This window comes from Euprymna scolopes, chromosome 28 (genome assembly GCF_053919585.1).
Source record: "Euprymna scolopes isolate OS-2025 chromosome 28, ASM5391958v1, whole genome shotgun sequence".
NCBI lineage: Eukaryota > Metazoa > Mollusca > Cephalopoda > Sepiida > Sepiolidae > Euprymna > Euprymna scolopes.
Genome location: NC_136509.1, coordinates 52,945,770 through 52,965,074, shown reverse-complemented (window position 1 = coordinate 52,965,074; position 19,305 = coordinate 52,945,770). Strand labels below are relative to the sequence as shown.

Genomic DNA, 19,305 nt, shown 5'->3' with positions numbered 1-19,305 from the left:
CCCAACCAGGTTGCAATTATTAATCTGGCTTCTATCACAATAGCCCATTATACCTCAGTGGCAATATGCCATGTTTGGGGGTAAAAAAGTAAAACAAAACAAAAACGTTTTTTTAATACAACAGAAATAAAACAGTTGCTGCTTTTTTTTTTAATAGAATTCAATGATTTTTAATAACTTCAATTTTAATTTCATTTTAATTAGATGACAAATATTATTCTGTATTAATTTTTAAATATTTGAATTTTTTTTTTGAAAATGAAAAATTCACCATGCCTGTCTTACCTGCACAATTCTTTGATTGAACTAACATCGATGATTCGATAATGAAGATGCTTAATAAAATCTGGCATGTATTTTTCCAGAAACATTTTGTCTGTGTGAATGGAATTACCAGCCAAAGGACAAGTGGATTTTAGTGTATGTTGTTCGACAAATGCCAACATCATCTTTTCAGCCTCCAACTGAGTTATGTCACTTTTCTTCACAGCATCCGTCAATCCAGACTAAAAACAGAACAAATGTTAAATATTAATGGGTATGTTTGCTAGTTAATTTACTCACCTGTAAATGGTAATCTTAGTATCACCTGCAAAGATCCATGGTGTAATAGATAAAGTGTTAAGTATAATCAGTTCTAAGTGACAGTCTTCTGGAGGTCAAAGGTATTCCTGTGGAGTAAATAAAGGGTTTGTTCGAAATTCTATACAGAATCCCGAGTTTGAAAGAAAGATTTCCAAGTTCAATAAGATAAATCTGAAAGTCGAAGGTTATATTAGCCAAAATCTTGCAAGAATAAATCGAAGATGATCCAAATAATACAAATTATGAATTCTCATCTAAAAAATTCTGAAACCTTAAATTTTTAGTTAATACTGACTTACAAAGTGCTACAGATTAGTCAAATAGTGTTAAGACATTACCAGTATTGGGTTGAAGGATGTCCTTCCATATAATGTTATTGACATACTACTATACAGTTATTGTGTTGAAAAGTAATATTTCAAATTTTATTGGAGACAAACAATTTGTTTTTTGCAGTTAAGATTTTAACTGCTCAATCTTTGGAAAAAAAAACTTACAAAATGGCTGCTATTTCAACTGCATTAATTATGCTTCTTATTTCATGTTATGCACATTTTGGGGGTTTGTTTTCACTAAAACTTGAAATAATATTTTTTTAGACATACTTAGAATTAATTCTATTTAACCCATACCTTATAGATACTCCCACTCTGGGTCAAAGTGGACCTGGGAATAATGGTAGCTAAGTGTTGATTCCATACTCCCTAAACCTCCCAAATTGGAGCTTTGGCACCAGATGTAGTTTGCAGTCATATTCCAGACAGGTTGAGGGAGATAGATTTTGGGAAGTTGGGTAGGCGGAAAACAAAAAGAATTTTGGAGTGGCAGATGCAGAATGAACACCTTTCCCAAGAGTGTCTGAGACAGTTTAGTGCGGTAGCACTGAGGGGAAAACTTTCTGAACAGGAAAGCTTGATTATAGTTCAAACCTTCCATTTTTCACTCATGTTTTTCAACTGAAATTTTGTCTTTTAATCTGAATAATTCTTTGGCAAACATTTCATGAAAATCAAAAATGAAAAAAAAAGTTCATGGCACTGAGTTCACGTGGGGAATTTACTTACCTGTCCATGATGTTTTTTGCACCAATCATTCATGGAATCCAAAAGGGAATCGGGTTGGTTGATTATCAAATTTGGACCCTGCAACAGAGAAATTAAGAAATAACAAAGAAGCTGACTTGCACAAATTGACTGATTAATAATTATAACGATTCAAAAGAGAATACAATTTTGTAATTAAATTGCAAACATGTAACATTTTGCACTTAATATGAAGTTAAAAGCCACTCAAAAATAAAAGTTAGTGAAATTTTTAATTGAATGATGCAACAGTAGCATGAAACGATTGAGAACTTTGATTAATTCACAAGACAACATGACAGATATTTGATGATATTTGATTTGAAAACGACCATGTTTTAGTCTGTAAGGTAACATTTCCATGGTAATGTGTTTCATAGGTGGGAAGTTCTTGAAAAGAAATTTTGTTTATAAAAGTGTAGTGACCAACTAAATCAAGTCGCTTGTAATGTAATCAGCAGAATCTATTCAGACGGAATTTATTCATTTCAGGAACAGATTGATTTTGTTACCGTTCACTTATGCAGTTCTGTTGGCTTGTTGAATTGTGATTGTAATGCAATCTGTTTACACACAAATCCATGGACTATATTTTTGTCTATTTGCATATGTAGACAGTGAATGGGTTGGAATATTCTAGAAAGCCAATATAAAAAGGCCAACACACCAAAAACAAACCAGTCCAGACAACATTGCCACGATTTCCAGACAGCTGTTTGCAGGCATCTTTGCTGCTGCTTGAAATTATCACACATATTGGGGTCTGTTACAGAATGTAAAAACTGCACTGCTAATAATGTCAAGTTCAAACTGCAAACAAACAAATAACTCAATCCTTTCCTAATGAAGTTCATGCAAACAACAATGAATGAATATTTTTTGCTCAGAAAACTTTTACTCTCCTGGTATACTTCACTTGTGAGGTTTTCTTCATAAAATATTTTGACCATAATGATTTCCTTAGTTGAGAAGGATTTTCCTAGTCACGAAAGATTTCCAGCCATAATCTTACAATTATGAAAACATTCTTTTTTCACTTGGATAATGATTCTGAACTTTCGTCTCATAAAAATGCATATTTCTTGGTGTTATTAATGAAATTAATAATTATTTCCTATTAATTTTGTGCTCGTGGGGAGATCTTGAACATTCAAGAATAACTACAACTTGCACATCTCCCATATACAAAAATAAACTATTTCTGGTTAAATAAAATTTATTATCTTAAATTTTAGAATTTGTTCCCGAGTTGATGCTATTTACTGATGCTTTTTGTTGTTTTTCTTGTTAGGGAAAGAAGTTTCCACCTACGTTCCCATCATTGTCATTAATTCAGAGGCCGGTCAATGCTCCTTTTTCCTAGAAAAGTTTCATTTGATTTTATATAGACAGATGGAGAAAGCAAAGTTCTTTGCAATGTTGGTAATAAGACAAATTCTTGTTGAAAACGTTTTTATGAAGAGACGCAAAGCAACCACCATGGAAATATCGATAAAGTTAAGAAAGATAAGTAATGTTTCAACTGGAGTAAAATGAGGATTTGCACATTGTTGATAAAAGTAGAGAAGATTACTTTTGGAGGTGTTTAAAATAACAAGCTCCTTTATACTCCCCATTGCACGACTTGCTCCAGATCTGAGATGTCGATTGGTTTGTTATGCTTACATTTGAATGCGCAGGTTGTATTGAGTAATACATAGGATTTAATTTTCACAAGATCTTCATTCCAGACCTTGTCAAAGGTTTTGAATATATCAAGAACTAACATCCTAGTTTTCTCTGCTTTGTTGAATGCATGTTTTACTTTCCAAGATGATCATTAGGATATCCACGATAGAACAGGCTTCTCTAAATTGACACTGTCAGTCAGAAAGAAATTTAGCATGTACAAGATAGTGAACTAATGCTTGATTGATTAATGTCTCAAATATTTTAGCAGATAGAAGGAAACTGATGGGATGATAATTGAGCAGGTCAGTTCTTTCAATAAAATTCTTGAATACTATTTATGTGCAATCAATAATAAAAAAAAAATAGAATCTCATTTTTATTTCAGATCAACTAGCCAAGATTTTGAAATTCTCTGTAAATTTTTTATAAAGTTAAAACAAAAGAAGTCTATTCTGTATAAATGGTAAACAAAAATAAACCTTTGCAATGATATTTAGATTCTTGTCTGTGACAATACAGGCCATTTCAATGATGCGATCCTTTTCCAAATCCAAACCAGTCATCTTCAAAAAAGAAAAAAAGAAAAAAATACATGTTAATATTTTTATGTATAAATCAGAAATTTAGAGGGTCAAATTTAATTCCATTCTAACTTTCCTGAATTATAATTTTTTCATTTTTATAGCATTTCATAAAGAAACTGCTAAAAAGTTAAATTCTAATTTGTTTTACATCAAAAGAAATAGCAAATATAGAATTTAACAAATAATTATTGCTTTAATAATTGTATTTCTTCGTAGCAATGGTTCATTCATCAATGTATATATCAACACAATCTGTCTATCCTACTTTTTTATTTTAGCAATGGCAAAATCTTCCATTTTAAAGATAAACACTATTTGTTTATACTTACGCAGTATAGGACCACATTATTGTCGGCATATTGCAAACAGGTTACATAAATTGCCGGAAAATAGCTTTGTGTGTGTGTGTTCTTTTTACTGAAAATGATAGCCAATGTTTAAAACACTAGCAAAGAGTTAAAAATAAGGAAAAAAAAAAAATTAAAAAATCCAAACCTATCATTGAATGGTAATTTCAATGAAAAAGAGGTACTTGTGCAGTTTACAGATCATGCTGAAATTGTGTTATTATTTAGAAAGCCATTTTTAACATGAGAAGGAGGTTTTTAAACTATTCTGTACCTAACAATTTAAACAAAAGATACCATAAAAAATTGATAAACAAAAGATACACTTGCCAATTGTTGGCTACTGAGATTTCATTAGCTAAGTGTTTCGGCACCTTCCAGTAATTTATGTAACCTGCTTAGAATATACTCATGATAATACTGTCCCTATCCTTTGTAAATAGCATTTATCCTTCAATCTCCACTTAAACAATCATTTCTCTGAACCTTGACTGTGCTTGGACACAGTTTCTTAGAAAAACTAGCTAACTATTTTTATTTGTTATATAAAATCTATTCAGTATTAATTTAAATTAAGGGTACTTGTGCATTTAACGAACCAGACGTAACTCAACATTTGCTCGGCTTTGTCCGACACATGACATCAACAGCCGGATATAACTGAGCGTTGCCGATTAAGCAGATGAGAATTTTGCTATCAATTGGAAGAGTGTCACAACTCAAGAAACGCTTATTTGAAGAGAGTTGAAAAAATTTTGTTTTAAAAAGATAACTGACGAAATAATAATGAACATTACAAACATTGCGGACCAGCTCCAGACCTCAGAGGCTGCACTAAACTTTTGCCAGCAACGGAAATTGTTGGCAGAAGAGAAAATATGTTTACATTTTGGCCAGGATTGTGTACTTGCAAAGAGAACAAGCCTTTCCGACGGTTACGGTTGGAGTTGTAGACGTGTAACATGTCGTCGATAGACCTCCATTAGGATAGGAACCTTCTTCTCAAAATCCCGACTAACCATTGCATGTATAATAAAAATAATATACTTATGGGCGTACGAGATGGCATCTACAAAAAATCTCCATCGCGAATGTGGGTTACGTTCTCGCCACACAATTGTGGATTGGAAAATTTTCCTGCGTGATATATGCAGGGACTATTTTCTTAGGAATCGCCGGCAGATTGGAGGCCCAGGAGGCCATACGGTAGAAATAGACGAGTCTGTTTTTAACCGCAGAAAACACAACATCGGCAGACTTCTGACACTGGTCTGGGTCTTCGGTGGATACGACCCCGCGGAAAAGGAGGGTTTCTTGGTCACTGTACCAAATAGGAACGCCGAAACCCTCCTTCCACTAATAGATAAAAAAAAATCCTTGTTTCTGGCGAAAAAAAATGTACAAATAATCCTTGTTCCTGCCCCCCCAATGCTTTTTATTGCCCTTTTTTAGGCTTTTTCCATTTATTTGACATAAAGAGTTGCAAAAACAAAAAAAAAATATATTAACTTTTACGTGTTTAAGACATAGACAATATGTTTTTTTACGTTAAAAATTGAAAAAAAACAAAAAAAAAAACAGTTCAGACAAAAAAAAAAGTTTCCTATTATTTAACAAAAAAACTTGTTTTATATGTATTTATTTTGAAAACAGAAAACAATTTCAAAAATAATAATAAAAAAAAAACAAATGAACGGTAGGTTTTTGATTTTTACTTATTTAATTTTTTTTATGTTTCTACATTTTACAATTTCATTGTACAGTTATTTTGTTGTAGCGTTGTTTTTATTTTATCGCCAATGCTCGGTTTTATCCGGCTGTTGACGTCATGCGCCGGACAAAGCCGAGCAAATGCTGAGTTACGTCTGGTTTGTTAAATGCACAAGTACCAAATTAAGAAATGCACGTGTTGTCCACCTTTGATGCATCATCAAATATTTTCATCTACATACTGCAGAATACAATCTATCATGTATTAGCTCTCTAAAATTATATTATGATATCTTCTCGGTAGTTTCCATCTTTTTCTACACCCTTCCACCATTTCTTCTAGACAAGACAAAATGCACACATATCTTCAAAATTCTGTGATTTTTAAATATGGTGCATTGCTTTTTTAAACTTATGATGAATCTGTTCACATTGTAAAATTGCATTGCAAATAAGACATATTGCCTTCATTAGAAGTTGAATACTCATTCTCAAATGTCAATATTGTCAATCACCATTTATTTCACTTTGGATACATAGTTATTTATCACACAATCAGTTTTTAGTGCTATCCTCATACAATCTTTCCAGATACCCAGTGATGGAGGACATCTTCTTTGTTTGAAATTATTGCTCCATTAGTATCCTGAAACAAAATAGATTTGGGGGGGGGGGTTCTGTGTCTAACCTGATTAACACAACTTGATTCATTTCTTGCTGCAATAAATTATTTAACTTTTGACTCCATTTTTTTCTTTTTTGGCTAGTTTCTTAAAATCTCATTTGCCAATCTTCTCTCTCTCCACGCACGCACGCACAAAAAAAAACCTTATTAGTATTTTTAGTCAAAATTTTAATATATTAAAATTCCAGTAATGTCCATATACCAATAAAATTAAAATCAAAATTAATTGACTCAATTATTAAACCTCCATGATTATCAGTTTTCATAATCATATAATATTTTAGCAAAAAAAAAAAAAAAAAAGAAAAGAAAATTATTATGAATGTGTTTATATATGCATAAATAGTGTATTTTGCCATCTGAAGACAAGCTATTTTGGAATATTTTTAAATGATATATTTAAAATTGTCCAAACAGTTATAAAACAATTGTAACGCATAAGAAAATACATTTTATATTTTGTTGTCTTGATTTTTGCAAAAATATCATATATATATATATATATATATATATATATATATATATATATATATATATATATATATATATCACTATTTCCATTACTTTGATTAGATTAAAAAATTAATAAACTGTGACATATCTTTTTAAGAAACTTTTCTTGCATACCTAAAAATAATAAGTTTCTTTGCTCTATTATTATTATTATAATAGTAGTAGTAGTAGCAGTAGCAGTAGCAGCAGTAGTAGCAGTAGTAGTAGTAGTAGTTATTATATAGTTATATCATTCTTTATTATTCTTGTACCAAGTATTTAGAAAATCGTTGGTATACCTTTGAGATTGTGTTTTATATCAAATAATAAAAAAGTTCTCCTTGCGATACAATTGTGACCCAGAGTCACCCACCATCATAGTTTGGGTTATTCAGCATTTAACAAGGATCACACACATTCCAACTAGTGACTCCTTGAATCATTCTATGATCATGCTATGCTTAAAGATTTGCAGAATTTTGTTGTTGACACAACTTAGTTGGGAACTTAGATAAGTGGTTAGTTTTGTTGGCAACAGAAAACAAGAAAAACTCACTTTATAGGAACACACACATGTGAAAATAATAGAAATAAAAAATCATGATGCTCTTGTTAGGGAGAAAATACAAGATGAGAAATTAAACTGGTGCTGTTTTAGGGTACTTTGAAATTTGCTTTGTGTATTTTTCTCATACAAGTTGAATTTGAGAAAGAATTATTCTTAATCTTTTGAATTTCTGTCTTTGATCAGTCACCTGTCTGTCTCATTGAGCTGACTGACAGTCTCCTGGCAAATTGATCAGTCACCTGTCTGTTTGTCTCATTGAGCTGACTGACAGTCTTCTAGCAAATTCTTCCAAGTGTCACTTTTTTTATTGGGACTTTTACTTGATTCATGATTCACTACCCAATTGGAATTCATGTTGTTTTTTCGACTTTTTAATTATTTACCAAAAAAAGGCTGGCCTTAATTATAAGCCCCTAATATATGTTGGGTTTTCTTTAAGAATTAGAACGCCTTAGTATGTCTGTCAACAAGACAGAAAATCATTCCTCAAAATTCCATTTTTCAAACTATAACTATTGTTTATTATGAAAATCATATCTTGATTATTCTGTTAAAATCACAGGATTTTATCTCATTACTGATTTCAGCCATAACAATTCAAGTTGAGCATTTTCTAGGCTGTCATTTTAATCGAGGAACTATATCTTAACATTGTGACATTTTCCACCAGTAGCTTGCAATCAAAACAGAGACTCTCTGCCACCATTTTTTCTTTTTTTTTTAATTTTCTTTCTTTGAAGACTATAATGCTGGGTATGGGGCAGCCAAACCAGCTGCCGACATTCCCCTGCTTTTTATTGACACCAACCGAGAGCTCTTTTTAGCATCCTTATTGTTCCCTTAAGTGTAATTGCCTGGATCTCTTTTTCATTTGGTTCACCAGGAATATTAGTTAGGTAGGAATTCAGGTTCTTCTTCAAAAGCCCTGTGGCATCTATAATAACCTATAATAACTGATATGATTGATATCTCTCTAAGATTCCAGTTTCTTTTCATATGATACAAGAGACCTTGATATTTGGTCTGTTTCTCCCTTTCAGTTCTGTTCAGACCTCCATCATTAGGAACACTCACTTCAACCAAGGTTGCCACTCTCTCTGACTTATTCCATATAACTATGTCAGGTTTCACAGCAGCATTTTCTAGGTAGGTGGCTGTAGGGATTAGATGGTTATAATGTATGGTATATGAGTTATTTCCAACTGTTCTTTCAGGTTGATGTTCCCAGGACTTGCTGCTACACTAGATGTTTGATTTTTTACAGATGGTCCAATGGAGGTACTTACATACTCCATCATGTCTTGCTATTTAGTAGCCGTCCCCTAAAAGAACCTTGCAACTTGATACCAGATGACTCACACTTTCCAATTTTGTGTGGCAGAATCTGCACTCTAATATAATCAGTTGTTAAATAATATTCGGCATATTCTATGCATTAACTCAAAATTTCTTTTAGTTAATTACTCCATAATTAATTTAACTAAATTGATCAATTACAATTGCACTTGGCAATTTCTCATCATGCCACACCATAGGTCTAGAAACCATTGAAAGTTATAGGCCATTAAAATACATATGACTAAAGGCTAAAAGATGGGAGGTAAGTTTTCCTACCTTTATTTTGATAAAGATATAAAACCTTACAATACAAATAAAACCGGCGATATTGAATTGTTTTGCTTATACGCCCCTATTCCAAATTCATGGCCATGGTCCATCATCATCAGATTTCCTCTCCTGTATCAAACGGTCATATTATATTTAAAAACACATCACATAAAAATGTATTAAATCTTAACACTTGTGCCAAAAGGGTAACAAATGCAGGGGAAATAACCGAGTTTCTTTAAATAAATGAGCATAAATAATTATTTTTTTAATTTGATTACAAAAATAAAGCTCTGTTAGTTAGTAATGGCAGAAATTCTCTGAACGTACATAATACAAAGTAGAATCATCCGGTTTGTTCTCCATCATAACCTTCTGCTTCATCTTTCTGATGAATTAATATCTTTTGTTTTTTTCATTTTTTTTTAAATATATTTCATGTAAAAGATATCAATTTATCTTTCTGATGAATTAATATCTTTTGTTTTTTTCATTTTTTTTTAAATATATTTCATGTAAAAGATATCAATTCATCTTTCTGATGAATTGATATCTTTTGTTTTTTTCATTTTTTTTTAAATATATTTCATGTAAAAGATATCAATTCATCTTTCTGATGAATTGATATCTTTTGTTTTTTTCATTTTTTTTTAAATATATTTCATGTAAAAGATATCAATTCATCTTTCTGATGAATTGATATCTTTTGTTTTTTTCATTTTTTTTTAAATATATTTCATGTAAAAGATATCAATTCATCTTTCTGATGAATTGATATCTTTTGTTATTTTCATTTTTTTTTAAATATATTTCATGTAAAATATATCAATTCATCTTTCTGATGAATTGATATCTTTTGTTTTTTTCATTTTTTTTTAAATATATTTCATGTAAAATATATCAATTCATCTTTCTGATGAATTGATATATTTTACATGAAATATATTTACTTCATTCTTTTACACCATTACTCTCTATTTTTGTTTATTGGATCCAATTTCTTCCCAAATTTACTTTCTCTTTTATAACGATTATGGCATTACATTTGTTTGTTTGATTTTAAGCAAATTAAATAGTGTAGTGGAGTTTGATCTTTCCAAGTTCATATGAAAATGATCTATTTTTTTCATTCTTCTTATGCATAAACAAAAGAGGAACTAAAAACTGTACTTACAAAAATATAACAGGATTTATTTATGCTCATATGTAATACACATAGAATATGCAACACATTTCAAAGTTTCCTAATATATAGAAATATGAAAAGGCAGACTTACCATCATGTGTAGTGGCATGACTATAGGAAATAATCTTCATATAAACTGTCAGATTATCCCCTATAATAATCCCTAACAAAAGGTTGCCAAAGAAAAGAAAACATGGCCCTTCTATAAACAACAAATTTTATATATTTAAGTGGCCTACACTATTGGGTGTAGGTTGCTGAACATTGAAAAGTTGAAAAAAGGAATAGTAATAATAAAGATTGGTTGCCAAAAGTCTTTTTGGGGGCAGTATATCTTCAAATGGAGATAGTTTTGATTGGTGTCAAATTGACTGCCTGCCCTGCAAATCCCATAAGAAGTCCTTAAATGTTTCAGTTGAAATTAATATGCCCAGCAATCTAGTTGGTCATCATATGACCAAATCACCTCATTAGGACATTTTTATTAAATGTCAAATTTGTTGCATGTATACTCAACAATATTTTTCAAAACTTTTGAAGTGATGATTGATTAATTAGAATATTCAGACTATCATTCTCATATTGATTGTCGTTTCAACCAATGTAACCTCTGACCTTATTTATGTGCATTTTTTCAACTTTGAAAAGACGTTCTCAAATCTGAGGTTTCATGGTTATAGGTTTTGATTAACAACCAGCTCTAAATGACAGTCTTCTGAAGATTGAAGGTTCAATCCTTACTAAAGGCTTTAATAACTAAAAATAATATTAACTAACACTTTTTTATGTGAATCGCTTGAGACAAGGCACGAAACCACTTAATGTAAGAAGCTAAAGAACATATAATTTAAAAGTTAAAAACTTGCCAGTGATAAGTGTTAAATGGAATAGATTCTGACCCAGAAAACAGAATTATTCCCTCTTCATTAGAAAAAAACATTGTTCATGGAATGTGAGGACTAAAGGACAAAATAAGGGAAGCAAGAGTTATAACGCAGCTGCCGAAAGTAAATCTAAAATTCACATTCTACTCACCTTAAATTATAACATGGGATAAAGTTAGTAAGGAACCCTTGAGACTTAAACCAGAAATAAATGTCCAATTATATTTTCTCCATTTTTCTCTCTTACATTTTTATAATTTTCCATCCCTTCTGAAATTTTTCAACTGAAAAAAACAATGTGTTCCTCTAATCGATCCATTTAGAAAATATAGTATTGTTTTTGTTTTCATTTCTTTTTTATTTGTTTTGCTTAGTTATGCTTTAGTGGTTCAACTTAAAAAGACACATATGAAAGAAACGCAATTCCGTAATGGTAAAAATTTGAAAATATTTCCAATTTTGACGAAAATAACGAAGATCCTTCTCATTGTTATTGTATCAAAATAAATCCTATCAGGTCATGGCTGACAGAATGAAAACAATCTACTCCCATGAATTAAATAAAAAATTCAGTTCAAAATTCAATAGTTTCTGAAATTTGCCATAAAAAGGGTTTCCAAGTTTGAAAAAACTTTACCTGGAGAAGTGTAACAATTACATAATTATGACCTATTTTCTTTTGCTCTCACTCACGGAATGATCAGTATATAGTTAAATAAAAACATACTGGTATGTTCTCATGATACATTAAGCAATAATAATATTCTTTGTTCTACTTTCGTCTAAGCCAGTTTTATGCAAAATATAATCAGTGCCGACATTAATATAACAAGATTATAACCAGGAATCGATTTATATAAGTAACAATTGCAACACAATGACAGAGCAATGGTTAGACAGATTTGCAGTGTGAAGCCAGAAGATGTGGCAACTATATAGTAGATCTGCAGGAACATTCCCAGGACGTTCCTCAACCAAGTAACTCTCCTCGGGAAACGATAGTGTCATATATAATTGGGAAACGATAGTGTCATACTTGTTCACATTAATGTCGTTAATAGAGACAATAAGCATTATTTTTATATAAAAATTGTTGAATTAAGTAACACAAGAATCGACTTGATGATGAGAACAAAAGATTGCTCTTCCTTAACTCCAACATTAACCTCAAATCCAGAATAGGAATTAAAAATGTCAAGATCAGGGTAGAGATCCTAAATTGTGCTCATAAATTAGGTGGTGGCATGCCTACAAACTAATATGACTATGCAATCCCTACAGCTGCTTAGAAAATTAGGTACTCATGTTTACATTAGCAACACCTTACAACATTCCTATATAGTAGCAAATTCTAACATGTAAATATATGTGTGTTTAATAAAGCTAGCAAAACTCAACTAATGGTCAAATTTTCATGAAATTTTCTATGTTTATTCACTTTTGAATTAATGTTTATTTGGAATGCAGTTTATGCAAAATAGATAAGAAATATTGTTTTTTAGAGAATTCTAATAACACAAAATAAAAGTTTCTTTTAATTTTTTTTACACAAAAATTCTGAAATGAATGAAAGTTAAAATGTATGACTTAAAATTTATAAATAGTTTTGAATGGTCATAATGAGTGAGTTATTTTTGTTTTAAGAAAACATTTGTTTGTTTTCAAAATTTACGATTTTCATAACAAAGTCAAAATTCTGAATTTTTTGTGACAGATAAATATATATAATCATTAAAAATTTATTGTTTGAACAATCATTAAAATTGATTGAAAGATCATTAAAATTTGTTGAACAATCATTAAAATTTGTTTGAAAAATCATTAAAATTTATTATTTGAAAAATCATTAAAATTTGTTGTTTGAAAAATCATTAAAATTTGTTGTTTGAAAAATCATTAAAATTTGTTGTTTGAAAAATCATTAAAATTGATTGTTTGAAAAATCATTAAAATTGATTGTTTGAAAAATCATTAAAATTGATTGTTTGAAAAATCATTAAAATTGTTTCTTTGAAAAATCATTAAAATTTATTGTTTGAAAAATTTGTTGTTTGAACAATCATTGTTCAAAATGAAACCAAAAAAAGTAGTTCCATGACAGTAATGCACAAGTGCCTGTTTTTGTTATGTGTTCAACACCCACCCATATTTCATTTCACTAAATCTTAACAGAATATATTTGAATTGAGCAAAATTTCAACATGTAATAAAGTGGCATGTTATATTGTGAAATACAGGATTTCCATCGAGCTTATAACAATATGCAAACAAAAACACAGATCGCATCAGCAGGAGCGGACACCCAACCACTAGGAGCAGCCACTGATATGACAATGTCAATACATAAGCGGCAATGGCACTGGTCTGTATGATATTCAATCAACTGCTAATGATGCATTAAGTTGTCAGAAACTAACCTTTTTACCTATCCTTCCACTATGATGTACAATTCATTATAGCAAAGAATTATCAGGCAAAACACATTGCCCAAGGAAATAGCTACACTAAGAGAGAGCATGTCAGATACGGAAATTATGTGATAAAATATCTATAAAAAGATTACAAGTGGCAAACTTAATCTAAATTTCATTCACAGTCACACCAAGTTTAAATGAAAACAAACAAACACAGTCTCCAGGAAGCAAACATTCCCTCACAACAAGGATAATCGTGACATTGCAACACAGCAACAAAATTTTTCCTCTGATTGCACAACAAACTGCTGCTCTCAACTGTGTCTACATGCGCACGCTATATAAAGGTTTGCATCATCAGGTGTCACCAGCAGTTGATGATGGAGGTTTAGTAAGATACTGGTTTGTACCCACTAATAAAATATATTTAAGAACACACAAAAAAATGACAAACTTCTTTTAACAATAACAAATAAATAGAATTTATTTGCAGCAGGAAGTTGAAAACAGGACTGTGATAGATAAAGAAGGAAGATGAAAGTTCTCTTAAGAGTCTGCTGAGTCAATCAGCCTTTCTCGTCGAAGTCCTGACAGACAGCAGGTGGAGACCGTCAATGCTATGTAGAGTCTGGTGGACAGGGAACACGAGAGAAGAGAAAGGTGTTTCTTGGTCGGATATCCAGTCTTAACTGCCCGACGTTCTCTAAAGTCTTTAGAAAGCAGATGAATCAATGCGCCCTGTTAGCTGATAGGTCAGCCTGTGGCTGAAGAACTCAGAGGGGGGCATTGATTCAGTAGAGAAAATAGTTCTTTGTTAGTACTGGTACATCACCTCCTGCTTAGGCGGAAAGCCAACAGAGAAAGAAAAATAGCAGTTGTAAAGAACAGAAATAGTAAAATTAGTATAATTAGTTTATACAAATTTTATTTATTTTTTTTTTTTGTGTATAAGAAAAAACTGTTCTTGCTTTTCTATGAAAAGCTGGTTTTCCTGCTGAGGAAGAAAAAAAAGAAAATTTTATTTTTCAGGGAAGAAAAATGTCTTTTGTGTAAAAAGTTCTGTTATTTTTTTTTTAATTACCAGCAGAAATTGTACAAAGGCTTCTTTTTTTTATATATATACATAATTTCTTTGGCCAATGACCACCACATGTATGTTGATACTGAGTGTATGTAGGAGGAATGTGTGGCTCTTGCATTTTTGTGTTCAGAAAAGCTCTTTTTACCTTGTTAATAGAGACAGTTTTGCTTTTACCACAAATATTTAGGGTGAAAAGTTTGTCAGTATTGTGCGAGCACTTTCTAGTCTCGCACAAAAACATGCGTTCACATCTCAAGCCATTTTTCTTGTCATACACATACGGGCACACAAACATACGCGCGCACGTACACACACGTACATATATTCACGTTTGCGTACATACACTCACATTCACGTGCATATACACACACGCTAATGTACACACATGTACTCACATATACGCACACATGGGCAACGTCAATTCCCCTTTGAAGGAAATCCCCACATGCGCAAAAGGCCACCAGAAACAACTATAAAAGCAAGAGACAAGCTGTTTCCTTCCTTTTTTGACTCGCCTTCCGAGCTGAGTGGTTGGTGGACCAAACGGCTCCCTTGCGGGCCGCGCACGCCTCACACCACCTGCTACTATGTGTGGGGGCAAGAGTCAACAGACAGTACGTACACCTTTCACGCTTTCTCTCTCCATAAACTGGATTAATTTTCTCTCTCTCTCTCTCTCTCTCTACAACAATGGACTCTCCGTCTCACCAGCTAACAGCGAGAGACACACGCTAAACTGAATTGACTTTTTCACTCTCTCTACCACAATAGACTTTCCTTCTCACCAGTTAACAGCAAGAGACGTACGCCAAACTAAACATGTGCTGTACCCTTTTTTTTTCATCTGTTTCTTTACAAAATAAATTCTAGTTCGTTTTAATTCAAATAAGCGCGTTGTTCGTTTCTTCCTCAAAACAATTCATTTTCCCTATTTTGCACCACCTCTACAGTATGTGAAAGCATGTGATAAAGGTCAATATAAGGTAGAGTTAAAGGGGCTTTCACGGAGTCCTTTCTAAGAAAAACGTGAGTCCAAGATGAAATGTTCTCTGGAACCGATGATCTTATGGTCTGTTCCTTAGTGTGCATGAGTGAGAGCTTACTGAAATAAGCTCACAGTCTGTTTACATACAGGGCTGAATCAGTTTGTGTAGAATCTATTGTAGTCAGCATCTGATCTGGCAAAGATAGAGGTACTCTGTTCGGCTAGAGAGTATCCCAGGTCCTCTTTGATAGCAGCACGACAGCCAAGAAGAACAATAGGTATATATTTGCTCCATCGCTGTTCATCAGAATAAGCACGTAATGCTGTTTTTAATTGGTGATGGAAATGTTCTATCATACCGTTAAAGCAGGGTGATAGCTCGTTGTACAAATACGTTGGATCACTAGAATTAGACGATGGACCAGCCTCAATTTTCGTGTCATTCCATCGACGCAAAAACTATATGAAAAAATTTCACTTGATTCGGAGAGATTCGATGTCGTAGAGTCTAAATCTAAAAAGATCTCCAGGTAGATGATGCGTATTTTTTTTAATATTTTGCAATTTAATTTGATTTTTTTTATTGCAAAAGTTGAGCGTAAAAATCATGTAAGGGAGGTCATCATTTAGTAAATATGATGTCTTTTCGGTCAATAGTTACCTCCCTTTGTTTTAAAATTCGGCCAAAAAATGAACTCTCCGAATGTTTGTGCGATACATTTTGATTCAAATACGACTGAAAAATTATTTCTTTTACTGAAATAACATTTCAAAAAATTTGTGGCGGACGTTGGGAATCTGAGCCTTAAGCCTTACCTTATAAATTCCACAATTTTCACTTTTTTTTAAAAAACTTTTTTCTTGTTAATATCATCCAATAGAGACGTATGTATCAGATAATTAAAAAAATACTTTTTAAAATCTTTTTATTTTTTTTTTTACTCTAAAATAACCGGACGTAACTCAGCGTTCACTAACAATTTAATAAAAGAAACGCGTTCCAAGTGAATGCTGAGTTACGTCCGGTTATTTTAGAGTAAAAAAAAATGGACGTTAAGTTCGTGGTTAATTTACTACGTTATAATAGAAAACTGAACAAGCCGTGAAAAGTCATAAAAAATGATTTTAAAAAGGTTTTTTTTTTTTTAATTATCTGATACATAAGTCTCTATTGGATGATATTAACAAGAAAAAAGTTTTTAAAAAGTGAAAATTGTGGAATTTATAAGGTAAGGCTCAGATTCCCAACGTCTGCCAAATTTGTGATTATGCAAATAAATGGGACAATTTTGTCCGTCAGCAAGGTAATGTTGCTCGTATATTTAATTGTTGTTCAACTTTTAAAAACATGCCGAAGCTAACAGACAAAATATTGGAATGCATAAAAAATGCTATAATCGATTCACAGACATCGCAAGGTAAGTTTTTTTTTTTTAATAAATAAATATATGGCATATGCAAATATCTTTTTTCTGTCACCAAACCGTGTAGACATGAACATGGAAACAAAACACAGTGGTGTGTATAATATTTTCAAGAAAGATATTATAATGAAAAAAATCATTCAAGGAAATCAGGTCTTACGAATGTCGAAACTGACTGAATTGTACAGAAACATTATCAAATCAGTAGAAGGGACATCTACAGGAGACAAAACTCAACATCTAAAGCAGAAAATTTTACATGATTTTCCACAGCTCACTTTCTTAAAACCAAGACAGAGGAATCAGAGTGATGTGGTTTTATGTGAAAAAACTGTTCCTAATCTAATAGAAACATGTGAAACTGATGATTCATCAGATGATGATGATGATGATGATGAAGAAGAAACACAAGAACATGAAGCAAAAGGTAAATATAATAAGATCTAAAATAATAATATAAACTCTTTAACATTAGTTTTAATTCTAATCATTGATTAATTCATATCTGATAATAAATTATTTAATGGTGTGATGTTATCTGAACAGACTTTACTACAAAATTTTACCAGTAGAAAATATATCAGACTTGTATATAAATATTAGAACACAAAAATATTTAATAATGATGAAGTATTTTTATTTCTAAATATTTAAAAAAAAAAAATATTTTGTTTCTTTTACATTGTGTTTCAGATGGCGATGAAAATATGTACAATTTGTATTATGCTAGTATGTATTTAAGAAATCAGATTATTTCTGTGAAATCACCAACACCTTGGCTTCCTGGGAGCAATAGTGTAACTACAGAATGTGCTATGAAGATAATTCCTGTAGAACTGTTCAATGCATTGGCATTGATGTGTGGTCTTTCTAGTGAAGTTGAAATGAAAAAAAGATTTATTACTGTGTCTGTGAAAGATAAGAAAAAGCTACTTGCCATAGCACAAGATATTCTGAACCTTTTCTCACAGAGGAAATTTATTTTTACCAAAGCATTATGCATTGGGAATGGCTGTTCGACATTGGACTGGTCAGTCAAAACTTATAAGCATTCTAAATGGGTTTGGGCACTCTATAAGCCAAAGCACAACTCTAGGACTGGATACAGCTTTGGTCGAACAACAACTATTGAAAAGTAACATTCCAGAGGGTTTTAAAAAGAACTTTTACACATTTAGCCCGGGATGATAATGACTTTGGAGAAGAGACTGAGTGGTAAGGGAACAACTCATAATACAAATGGGATCATAGTGCAGCAGCTAACTTCTGATCACTTATCACATATTGAAGATGTCACAATAGAAAAAAGACCAACCCCAAATGATCAGGAGTAAGAATTGCAGTGTGATGCTAAATGAAATGTCCATACCAGAATATTATGTGGCAAAAAGAGATGGCCCTTTTCTACCATCAGTTTCAATTGACAGCATTCAAAAAGTTTTATTTAAATCATTTTGTGAGACCAAACAAGCATTACAGATTTGGTCATGACCATGATCAATATTTACTATGAAAGTGACAACCAAAACATTATCCCAATTCCAGGCTGGACATGTTTTAATATTCTTTTATTGCGGGACAAAATACCACCAAAAAGCAATATTGGATATTTGTCTGTGGTCAATGGTAACCTAACTCAACTAAGTCCTGTGAATGCAATATTTTTTAAAAGTCTTGCAATTGCTGATGAACTTGAAACTGAATGCATTGTATTGACATTTGATCTTGCATTTTATGTTAAAGCCCAGCAAATACGTTGGAATGATGCCATGTATATGCAAAGAACTATTGTCAGACTGGGTGAATTCCACACCTGCATGTCGTTTCTCAGTGTCGTTGGAACACGATTTGAAGATTTGGGGCTAGCTGACATTCTACTTGAAGCTGGAACAGTGGCACAAGGATCACTACCTGGAGTTATGAAAGGCAGACACTATAATTGAAGTGTCAGAGTTGTAAAAATTATGTCTGAAGCCTTAAGAAGGAAACTTATATTTAC

The 19,305-nt window shown here is 31.8% G+C and overlaps 1 protein-coding gene across 3 annotated transcripts in view; it reads right to left on the bottom strand.

Moving 5' to 3' along the window:
• Positions 1-19,305, bottom strand: part of LOC145249623 (putative oligoribonuclease) — a 123,596-nt gene that overhangs the window by 13,767 nt on the left and 90,524 nt on the right. For all 3 annotated transcript variants that reach the window (XR_013863557.1, XR_013863556.1, XM_080111354.1), the window contains exons 2-4: positions 3,818-3,901; positions 1,650-1,727; positions 286-506 (exon numbers count right to left, since the gene is read on the bottom strand). Coding sequence is in view for 1 of the 3 variants with exons in the window: in XM_080111354.1 (XP_079967480.1) it covers positions 286-506; positions 1,650-1,727; positions 3,818-3,901 (383 nt within the window). In the remaining 2 variants the exon portion in view is untranslated. The remainder of the gene's footprint in view (positions 1-285; positions 507-1,649; positions 1,728-3,817; positions 3,902-19,305) is intronic.